This window comes from Schistocerca serialis, chromosome 1 (assembly GCF_023864345.2).
Source record: "Schistocerca serialis cubense isolate TAMUIC-IGC-003099 chromosome 1, iqSchSeri2.2, whole genome shotgun sequence".
Classification (NCBI taxonomy): Eukaryota; Metazoa; Arthropoda; class Insecta; order Orthoptera; family Acrididae; genus Schistocerca; species Schistocerca serialis.
In genome coordinates this window covers 542781845-542793985 of record NC_064638.1, presented here as the reverse complement: position 1 = coordinate 542793985, position 12141 = coordinate 542781845, and the positions used below count along the sequence as shown (strand labels likewise).

Genomic DNA, 12141 nt, shown 5'->3' with positions numbered 1-12141 from the left:
TACGCAACCCCGGTACCAAATGTAGAGACTCTTCGTGCTCGTATTGTGGACGGCTGTGATGCAATACGCCATTCTCCAGGGCTGCATCAGCGCATCAGGGATTCCATGGATGCATGTATCCTCGCTAACGGAGGACATTTTGAACATTTCCTGTAACAATGTGTTTGAAGTCATGCTGATACGTTCTGTTGCTGTGTGTTTCCATTCCATGATTAATGTGATTTGAAGAGAAGTAATAAAATGAGCTCTAACATGGAAAGTAAGCGTTTCTGGTCACATGTCCAAATAACATATTTTCTTTCTTTGTGTGTGAGGAATGTTTCCTGAAAGTTTGGCCATACCATTTTGTAACACCCTGTATACAAAATTTATTCAGTTTCGTGGTATACCTTTGTATATGAGTGATCAAAGGCCAGCAAAACAACTAGCTCATGTTTTTTACAGCGCTCTCACATAGGTGTTTATAAGTCGTAACTTTGCTCAATTTGCCGATGACTGTACTTCGTTCTGGGTGCCAGCACAGCGTCGTACTAACTGCATCCATGTGCTAGTAAGATGCCGTGCCATATATACTGATGAGCGAAATAATTATATTCTGTCTGGAACTCGTTGGTAATTCCTGTGTGACGAAGTCCCCTCGTTGCCAGGACATCAACCTCACCTTATAGAAGGCATTATCACTGATTCTGTGGATTAGAGGTTCGATCCAATTGTGATATCAACTGTTGATTGATTTTATTCCAAAACAAGTGTGAATTTTATAAAGAGAGTCTTTTTAATTGAAAATTTGAAACCATCCTCCCACGAAGTAATTATCCTAAAAGAATATTTGCCCCTGTTGAAGCGTTGTTTGGAAGGAGTTTTGTTGGCCATAAATGTTTGCTTTACAATGATAAATCAAAAATCGCATTTTAAGGAAAAAGGTACATGCTCCATCTGCTGTGCATGGTGTTCTGTGGTAGCTTGCCTTTCGAGCGTTATCCGTTGCGTTTTCCCATTAATTTCATTATCAGGAAAGAATCCATCCTCTGCATGGACACGAAGTGCACCCACAAAGACTGCAGTCAAGGAGGAATTTACATAGAACATCGACGGCACGTAGAACAACTATTGAAAACGCTAGGGTTAACTATGGAGGTCTACGGTCTCCCTTCCTCCTCGTCAGCAAGGAACTTCAGAAAGTCTGCCTCCTGGCTACGATGATAAATGGGTGACTTGGAAGTCTTCGAATGGATTGAGATCTGGAGTTGGCAGATCAAAGGTTAATTTGGAAAGCTGGGGCTACACCGATCTGGCTGATATTCATTGTGACTGTGGAGAAGAACAAACTGTTCATCATACGCTTCAGAGCCGACTGTGTCCAGCCTGCTGCTCAAAAGACGAACCTATTCAAGGAACAGGAAGTGCATTAGAAGTGACGAAGTTTCGAGAAAAAGTAACGTAGTCAGAAATGGGTATGATAAGTGTGTTCATTAATTAGTTATAGAAAAGTAAACCTCAATTGTGAGAAGGATAAACAATTTAGAGAAGTGTTTGGCGTACCACTGAATGTAGTATACCTTCAATTTTCATTCCCGCCTGACACTACGTTTGTGTAACGAATTAATAAACTCCCTCCATGTACGTTTCTGATACGAGAATGAATAAATTATCAGATTGTGTCAGGGTTACATTGAACTCGTACATTATCAGATAATTGCGGCAGTTCAAAATAATAGCTTAATGTGAAGCTATTGACTCGGAACATAACGCTCTGTAGAACGCGGAGTATTTCTATCATTGAATAACAACCAAACAGAAGCACATAAGAAGGTACGCTTTCAGAATGTACTTCCCATTGTAGGGCTTCTTCATTTTCAGTTCGTGTATTGAGCAGAGGAAGAATGATTGCTTAAATGCGACATGCAGAGGGTTGTAGAATATTTCTAGGTTTCTCAGTTAAGGCTGGAAAGTAATTTGCAAGCAGGCTTTTGCGGAACGGTTGGCACCTATCACTAAGGCTTTGCCAGGTCGCGTTTCTCGCCACATTCTTGAAGCTGTCCCACACACAGCAGCTTCCTACACACCCTTAGCCTTGATTCCTTCCCCTTTTACAACTAAGCCTGCACTTTGCAAGCTACTAGTTAGTAAATGACGAAGGGTACATTATATCAGTTTTAGCGACTTTCTGGGCATTCTATTCGTGTACAGAAAAGGTGTTACCACTTATATGTGACTGACTTTTACTTTGTTTTAGTTTTTATTACTTTTATTTTATTTATTTTAATACAGAAGCACACACTATATACACAATTCCAAATGAAACTAGTGTACTTCTTCGACCTGCACTCGTTCGTTCTCAAGGCATATGCATAGTCTTTTCGCCACGCAGGTCATAGCTCGTACACACATTTCCCTAGGTTTAGAGCGGGCAACTTGTATTATGGCTTCTTTATGGCCATTAACGTCAGTAGGTCTTGTGGCACAAACGCCTTCTTTCACCATCCCCCATAGCCATTAATCACATGGAGTCAAATCGGGTGACTTTGGTGGCCACGCCAAAGGTCCACCTCTTCCAATCCACCTTCTACCAAATATTTCATCCAGCCAATGTTGAATCTTTAAGGAATGACGTGGTGGTGCACCATCTTCCGGAAGTAACAACAAAAGTCTGCAATGAAACTTCCTGGCAGATTAAAACTGTGTGCCCGACCGAGACTCGAACTCGGGATCTTTGCCTTTCGCGGGCATGTGGTCTACCATCTGAGCTACCGAATCCCGACTCACGCCCGGTACTCACAGCTTTACTTCTGCCAGTATCTCGTCTCCTACCTTCCAAACTTTAGAGAAGCTCTCCTGCGAACCTTGCAGAACTAGCACTCCTGAAAGAAAGGACACTGCGGAGACATGGCTTAGCCACAGCCTGGGGGATGTTTCCAGAATGAGATTTTCACTCACCGGGCGTGAGTCGTGCTTCGGTAGCTCAGATGGTAGAGCACTTGCCCGCGAAAGACAAAGGTCCCAAGTTCGAGTCTCGGTCGGGCACGCAGTTTTAATCTGCCAGGAAGTTTCATATCAGCGCACACTCCGCTGCAGAGTGAAAATCTCATTCTGAAAAGTCTGCAACATATCTAGGTGAGAGTTTACCATTAGAGTCTTATCACTGAAAAAAATATGGACCAAGAACTCCAAACTTTGAAATGCCTCATCGTACTTTTTCGGAGAGGATCGAATGTACTCTCGTATTTCATGGAGATAGTCTGTAGTCCAAACGGCGTAATTGTGCTTATTCACGTTGCCACTGACATGAAATGTGGCTTCATCTGACGTGAAAAAGACAATATTAGGGTGTATGACCGTTATATCTCATAACATTTCTGCAGCTCGTGCAGGAGCAGTTTTTCAGCGTCAGATATGGACTGTATCATTTGAATGTGCTACTGCTTCATTCACAGATCAATGTGGAGAATGTTTTAGATACTTGTCTGCGCAATTACGGTTTCCAATGCTAATCTCGTACTTTATTTTCCTGGACTCCTAATCATTGTACCTGGAACAGTTATGATGTTATGTTCAAATATTTCTTGGACGTCCCTTGTTCCCTTTACAGTCATTGGTCACATACCAACTGTGCACAAATTTTGTATGCAGTCGAAGGATCGTTAAACGGCTTGAAGAATCCATATGAAACCATTGCTGAATTGTTTTCCTTTCTATTGAAGGTGATAAGACACTTCCATCGAAGCTGCTGCCTTCATTCTCTCTTCCAAAGTAAGTCGAGCCGTTATGTCTAGCTTGCAACAAATAAAGTTTACAATTATGTAGTACCTTATGAGTGGCGACGTGTTTTTGGAAAACACTGTATAACTGTCAACACATACATGTGTTCGTGCTTATCTTACTTACATGAACTCTACATGTGATATGGAGCAGCAGGTTTGTTGCATTGTTTTCCTCTGATACGAGCGCACTGTATTTTTTAAATATGATGTTTCGAATACATAATCTCCCAGAGTTCACCGATAATGAAGGTGTTTATGAGTTGACCACAGTAAGTACGTAGTACTCGTACACAGAACTGAGCAAAATTGCTTCAGATCACTTGAACCACACTCACCTTGAGAGCGATTTCCTTGGCCCTGTCCTTGATCGTCTGGTTTGGTGTGGCGGCGTCCATGTCCAGCAGCTGGCGCACGGTGAGGAAGGCCCAGAGGCGCTCCCCAGAGGAGGCCTTCTCCAGCCTGGCCGGCGACCTGAACAGCTGGCGACCCTCCCCCACCACCACGGGCTCCAGCAGCGGCGCTGCAGCCTGCAGCCTGCCAGATACCACCAGCTCGCTGCCGCGGAACAGCGTCGGGAACCTGGTCCGCGTCAGGGAGTCCTTCTCCACCTGCCAGGCACACACTCATTACTACAGGAGAAATCCATATGAGGTTAGGTTTGTTCAGTTTGAGAAAAGGAAGTGATACTGCATCTGGCAGGCTGCTTGAATTTAATGTGTAGAAACCTGAATGGCTAACTTCAAAGCCAAATAACTCGAAAACGGCGCAGCTCATCGAATGTTTATCTTAACAACCATTTCTCAACATCCTTGCAAACTTTCCAGGCTTTTTCTGCACCGTGCCACATGCTGGCAATGCCACCAGGGAGCAATCAGTCTCACAGTGGACAGTGGTTATAAAGTTTTGGCTCATGAGTGTCCCATATTTGAAGAACAGAGGCTAGTGCACGAACCCAAGTTGAGCTGGCTGAGTTGGTTGACAGCTGTCGGACAGACACTTACTTGCTCGTATTACGAGTATTACAAATGATTTCTTGTTTACGTCCACATGGGCGATGCAACAATTATTAATATCGAATATTTTTACATATGTGTGGCAAGACGGGCACTGTAACAATATTTGCTTATTGATTAACATTACCAGATTATACAAACAAGTACGATTTTAACTTTAGCACTTTTCATTTTACTAGAGCGAATTATCTGTAAAAGATACTATGATCTGTAATGAGTGTCACACACAGATTCACACTTCAAATTGATCTGAAGATGGCTCAGTAATGAGCCGAAACCGGTGATCAGTAAAGAAAATCTGCGATCGTGACGCAGGATTTTTATCCACACGTTCCCTGTCCACTGCCACTGCTTCTTTGCTGATTAACACAATACTCCCTCCCTCCTTTCACATACTGGCTGGTCCACCTCTCGCGATATCTGGCGAACAATTCGGCGTTACCAGAGTGAGATTTTCACTCTGTAGCGGAGTGTGCGCTGATATGAAACTCCCTGGCAGATTAAAACTGTGTGCCGGACCGAGACTCGAACTCGGGACCTTTGCCTTTCGCGGGCAAGTGCACTACCATCTGAGCTACCCAAGCACGACTCACGCCCCGTCCTCACACGTTTACTTCTGCCAGTACCTAGTTTCCTACCTTCCAAACTTTACAGAAGCTCTCCTGCGAACCTTGCAGAACCAGCACTCCTGAAAGAAAGGATATTGCGGAGACTTGGCTTAGCCAGAGCCTGGGGGATGTCTCCAGAATGAGATTTTCACTCTGAAGCGGAGTGTGTGCTGATATGAAACAATTCGGCGTTACATTAAGATGTTCGGTTTCTTTCCATCAGACAGTGCGCATTGAAGTGAAATCGAATGAATATTTTTTGCAACACCTAGTACGTGGAAGCTGTAGCGTCAGGCTCTCGAACTAACCTGTCCATCCCCGTATGTGAAGTTGACGCTGGAGAGGAGCGGTGACGCGACCTGCCGGTAAAAGTTGCGCAGCTGCAGGTGGGCGTCCGCCGCCTCGTAGATGCGCCTGCCGAAGCCTCCGTTGCGCAGGGCCAGCCTCCGCAGGAACCCGAAGTCCGCGTCTTCGCCGAACGCCAGCGTAAACAGCGTCGCTCCCCTCTCCACGTTGGCGGCGCTGAAGTCGCGCTCGATGTCGTCCGGCGACCCGTTGGGCTGTCCGTCCGTCAGCAGCACCAGCTGCGCCGCCCCCGCCACCTTCTGTGACACCCGCAGCGCCGTCTCCAGCGCGTCGTGCATCGCCGTACCTGCAAGCCGCTCCGTACCTCATTCGTGCGCTCGATTTCCCCAGTTTGGAATGTCTGTTTGACCACTGTTTGTACGAGAGTGTAGCGAGAACTGTAGGAAAACTGGACGGAAGAGAACTGATCAGTTTGAGACATCGTAGGTTTTTTTTTTTTTTTTTGAGCACTTTGGGACTCAACTTCTGAGGTCATTAGTCCCCTAGAACTTAGAACCAGTTAAACCTAACTAACCTAAGGACATCACACACATCCATGCCCGAGGTAGGATTCGAACCTGCGACCATAGCGGTCTCGCGGTTCCAAACTGAAGCGCCTAGAACCGCACGGCCACTTAGGCCGGCCATGGTTCTTCTAGCCTATTTTATAATCCACCCTAGCACAACAAGTAAAATTAAGTTAAGATTTCCGAAGGGCTTTCGAGACCGTACCTCATAAGCGGCTTGCAATGAAACTGCGTCCTTGTGGAATATCGTATCAGCTATGCGACTGTATTCGTAATTTCCTTTCAGAAAGGACGCAGTTCGTACTAACTGACGGAATGTCATAAACTAATGCAGAAGTGATTTCTGCCGTTCCCCAAGGTGACGTTATAGGCTCTCTGCTGTTCCTTCTCTATACTGTTTAAGTGATTTAGGAGACAACTTGAGCAGCCGTCTTAGGTTCTTTTTTTTTTTTTTCACTGTCTAGCAAAGTCATCAGAAGATCAAAACAAAGCCTAAACGATTTAGAAAACACATCTTCATAGTGTGAAAATTGGCAATTGGTCCTAAATAATGAAATGTGTGATACGATCCACATGAGTACAAAAAGGAATCCGCTAAACTTGCGTTACACGATAATTCAGTTAAATCTAAAGGCCGTAAATTTAACTAAATACCTAGGAATTACAATTACGAACAACTTAAAATGGAAAGAACGTTGCGGCGAAGGCGAACCAAAGATTGCGTTTCGTTGGCAGAACGCTTAGAAGATGCAAAAGATCTACTAAAGAGGCTGCCTAGACTAAGCCTGTCCGTTTTCTTTTTGCGTATTGTTGGGTGGGTTAACGGAGTACATTCAGAAAGGTCAAAGAAGGGCAGCACGTTTTGTACTGTCAAGAAATAGGGGAGAGAGTGTGACGGACATGATACAGGATTTGGGGTGTACATCATTAAAGCAAAGGCGTTTCTCGTTGCGGCGGGATCTTCTCACGGAATTTCAATCACAGCTTTCTCCTCCGAATGTGAAAATATTTTGTTGACGCAGACCTACATAGGGAGAAACGATCATCATAACAAAATAAGGGAAATCAGAGCTCGCACTGAGGATATAGGTGTTCGTTTTTCCTCGGGCTGTTCGAGAGTGGAATAACAGAGAATTATTGTGAAAGTGGTTCGATGATCCCTCTCCAAGGTACTTAAGTGTGAATTTCAGAGTATCCATGGAGATGCAGATGTATAGGTAAAATAGAAAAATATTTTTGTCCTTAAAAAAATTAATACTTGGGGAGTTTGTACAAAAAAGTGCCAAATTAATATTAAGAGTAATAAGCATAATGTTCGTTTAAAAACAGATAATACGCTATGTTCTTATACAAGCTCTGTACTAGTAGTACATAGGCCATAACTTATAAGAATCTTGTGTCTTCGTGTCACTTGACATTCTTGTCTGTCTTGCGTATCTTATCGCTCTTGTAAGCATATATTATTTTCAGAGTGTAAAATATGTATCTGAAAGGGACTCGGTTTATTCTTTCGTGGAAATTATTCGTCGACATATGAGCCTGAGATGATAATTTTTCGTGCTCATGACGTTGACTAGCCATGTATTCACGTATGAAATAAGAGATTGAGAACAATTCGACACTTACAGTGAAAGTTAATTTTACTGTTCATAGGGAAAAAGGGGATACGTTTTTTAAACATAAATATCAGTGATAGCGTAGGAACCCTTTCATTTAATTTCGAAGACTCATTAACGTCATAGCATTCGATCAGAGACTTCTATTCCCGTAGCCAATAGAACGAGAGTGTGTACAATCACTGGCTCGGATCCCGGCAAATTTCAGTGTTATTTGTGAACTTCAATTTACTTAATTGCGGGTCGGTGTTTCTAAAATATTGGGCACTTTGCATAGGAAAGTAACTAATAAACAACAAGGACACATAAGCATAAGCACTCTTTCTTATTTTTATGATTTTACCCCAAACCTGAAAATATAAAGCGATAAGAGAAGTTTACGCAACCACCCAGGCCACGTCGCAGCACCGAGGAGTAAAGTACAACAACACAAAGAAACATCATTCACTGTGGAAGGATGTTGAAAATCAGATGAACTGATAAAGACTAAAAAGGTTCTCCGCACAATCAGTGACCAGAGAAACTCGTGCAAAGTTTGACAAGAAGAAGCGACTGGACGGTACATGCGTTATGACGTCAAGGAAGAAGTTATATGGTACTTGACGACCCTGTAGAGGGTAAACGCTGTAGGGGAATACGGAAATTGGAATGTGTGTGTATGCGATTTCAGTCTTTCTCGGCGTATTCCACTGATGAATTCTTCTCGGATTATCAGCCGAGTGGTGGCGTCGTAACCACTCGGCTGATAACCCGAGAAGAATTCATCAGAATGCTACTCTATCCTGTCCAAGCCTCTTCATCTGCGAATAACTACTGCAATCTACATCTTTCTGAATCTACATAGTGTACTCATCTCTTGGTTTCCCTCAATTAACAAACTGGTGGTCCCCTGATGTCTCAGAATGTGTCCTATCAACCGATCCCTTCTTTTGGTAAAGTTGTGCTACAAACTTGTCTTCAGAATTCTGTTCAGTGCCTCCTTATTAGTTACATGATCTACCTGCCTAAAACTTAGCATTGCTTTGTAACATTACATTTCAAAACATTCTATGCCCTTTTTGTCTACACTGTTTGTCGTTCATGTTTCGCTTCCATACATGGCTAAACCTCAAAAAATACGTTCAAGAAAGACTTCCTATTCTCTATGTTAACAAATTTCTTATCTTGAGAAACACTTTTCTTGCTTTTGCCAGTCTACACTTTAAAAATCATCTTTGCTTCAGCCATCACCAGTTATTTTCCTGCCAAAAGAGTAAAACTCATCTACTGTTTCAAGTATCTCGCTTCCTACTCCAATCCCTCAGCATCTCTTGATTTAATTCGACTACATTCCATTATCCTTGTTTTGCTTTTATTGTTATTCATCTTACATCCTCCTTTCAAGTGTCTGCTGATTTCGTTCAAAAGCTCTTATAAGTCAATGTCATCGCAAACGTGAGGGTTTTTATTTCTTCTCCCTCAACTCTTATTCCTACCCCAAATATTCGTTTGATTTCCTTTACCACTTGCTCAATGTACAGGTTGAATTGTATCGGGGATAGGCTATAACCCTCTCCCACTCCCTTCTTAACCACTGCTTCCCTTTCATACCCCTCGAACCTTGTAACTGCTGACTGGTTTCTGTTAGTTGCAAACAGCCTTTCGCTCCTTATATTTTACCCCTGCTCCCTTCATAATTTTAGAGAGGAAAGCAGAATATATCGAGCAAAACATTGAGGACCGTGGGTGCTAGGGCTACTATGAGATGAGGGCACTGGCACAGGAAAGGAATCCGTGAAGCGCTGTTCGAGTCCAGTCATACGACCAACTGGAGCCCGGATTTTTAAGTAAGTGTAGACTGTGGACCAATGCCATGTTGCAGAGAGATCGCAACGAGGAAGGTGGAAGCGAACGGATCGGCAGGCGACAGTCAATTGAACTGGAGACGCCGGCCATCCGGAACAGCGGCTCGGACTCGCCAACGAGACTGCGTTTCTGCGCCGGCGCCAAGTTATTTTGCGCGAGCTGTACCACCAGTCACCTCGTCACGCAATATTTCACGTAATCTCAAGCGGAAGTATATCACACGCTAAAGAAACCCTTTCCAAATTTTACTACACGTAATAGAGGGTAATCCAACTATTTAACGCATGGCGATATATCGATAACAAAAGCAGAGGATGTGAACGAAATTCAAAATTTCCATCGTTGTCGCCCAAGCGCGGGAAATCTGGTGCTTGCATGTTGATGCATAAGTGAGATATCTCCTGTCATACATGAAATGACTGATTCTGTGCATCAGCCATTTTATTTGTTAGAAGTTAACAAACACCGTTTTGTCATGAACACAGAGAAGATTTTGTCAGCGATGAAATCAAAAATATCCAAATATCAACAATATTCACAGATGGCTTCAGCAGTTTGAAGATACAGCATGTTTGTACAAAGAAAAAATTACCGGTTGGCCACGTTTAACGGCACAAAACGTTGAAAGAGTAGCATGTTGTTCGTGTGACCAAGTTGAGTCATATACAGCACCATCTATAAAGTTTGTAAAAGTGTTTCTAACATCCTTTTAAAAACTCTCGAGTTCTTATAGATTTATTGGTATCTATTGTAATAGTCATACTAATTTTAAATTACCCCTTACAATCAACTACATAAGATACTCAGGTTTATTGGCGCACTTGATATACAAGCCACCTACCAAAGTGACGTGGGTATAAGAAAGCAGCCTTTAAGAGCTTTTTATTAACTTATTGTTGTTATACAGGGTGGTCAGAACAGATTCAAAAGCCGTGAGGCAGTTACACGATAGGCTGCGCTGAGAAGTAATCGTTAAGAAAAAAATATTCGAATACTTTGCTCCGTTCCGAGTTAATTATTATTGAAGTTAGTTAATCATGCCGTTGGGAGCGCAAATTCAAGCGGCCCGCCAGAGATGGTGTGCTTCGTTCGGTTTTCTAAAACCGGAAATGAGAGCGATACAAAAATTAGACTTCGGATGGTAGTAACGATCGAACCAGAGCCAAAGGCTGAACAGCCTCGTGCGCTGTCATCCTCGCTATGAGAACAACTGACACGGAGTGTGTCTGGCGAGCCGCTTGAATTTGCGCACCCAACGGTAGGATTGGGTAACTTCAATACTAATTAACTCGGACACGCAGCAACGTATCGAATTTTTTCTTAAGAATTACTTCCTATCACAGCCTACCCTGTAACACCCTTACAAGCTTTTCAGACTGCGTCTAACCACCCAGTATAGGGAGACTTGGAAAAGAAGGTAACTTTCGTGGCTCTTTATTAGGAATACTCTAGCAAAGGGAAACATTAATTGCCTTGTCTCAAGCTAGCGAAGATTACGGCAGGAGGCCGTTATTTTGTTAATGTTTGCAAAGTTCCTGTTTTCAACCCTGCTGGCGAAGATTTAACGCCAGAGAGATAGCTACGTAATTTATTAATATTTGCCTTACTGATTTTGGATTTATTCCCAGTCTTTTTTTCGTTATCAAGCAGTGTGCAAGAACAAGACTACAGGAACAAAGTAGAACTGTGATAACGATGCGGCACTCTCTAAGAAGAAAGCAAAGCAGGACGACACACTAGTGAAAGATATGAAAAGAAGAAATTTTGCTGAACGAAATGAAGAGCTAGACGAGGAGCAAAGGAGATCAAAATAAAAGTCAAATTACTTTAAAACGTGTAGCCTATTTAGTAGTGCGCCAGACTCCGAAACACACACACGAGAGGATTGTGATCCTTGGTCTGGTACAACAGCCAATGGTCCTTAGACGGTATCTCACCTCGTTTAGATAAATCCTGGAATGGTTCCCGGTCTTTGCTCAGGAAATATGATACATACAAACAGTTAACATTTAATAACACACAAAACAAAATTGCCACTACTCATAGAGAAATTGCGCACACTACTTCCTTCCCTTTGGTTACCTGACGACAGAAAGCCCATCAGGCCACAGAGTTAAAATTAAAATGTGCCAAATCATGAAAACAGTGGGCGTCACACGAGGGATAAGTGCCAAAAAAACGAGAGGTGCAGGATGTTACAGCATCATTGTACTGGATACTTCAAATTCGAAACACCAAACAGACAGTTATGCAAAACTCACCGAGAATCCAACTACCTGCAATATTTGCAACAACACCCAACCCACGTACTCACATAAATGTAAGACACTCCTCCTATTCCAAATAGAAACTGAGTATAGAATCAGAAGAGAAGGAGGTATATTTGGGAAAGGCCGGGAGATATGGAAAGATTTCAGTTAGATGAC

The 12141-nt window shown here is 42.9% G+C and overlaps 1 protein-coding gene across 3 annotated transcripts in view; it reads right to left on the bottom strand.

The window, feature by feature from the left end:
* Positions 1-12141, bottom strand: part of LOC126475154 (inter-alpha-trypsin inhibitor heavy chain H4-like) — a 121410-nt gene that overhangs the window by 65807 nt on the left and 43462 nt on the right. For all 3 annotated transcript variants that reach the window (XM_050102774.1, XM_050102791.1, XM_050102783.1), the window contains exons 9-10: positions 5691-6034; positions 4097-4369 (exon numbers count right to left, since the gene is read on the bottom strand). In XM_050102774.1, the coding sequence (XP_049958731.1) occupies positions 4097-4369; positions 5691-6034 (617 nt within the window). The remainder of the gene's footprint in view (positions 1-4096; positions 4370-5690; positions 6035-12141) is intronic.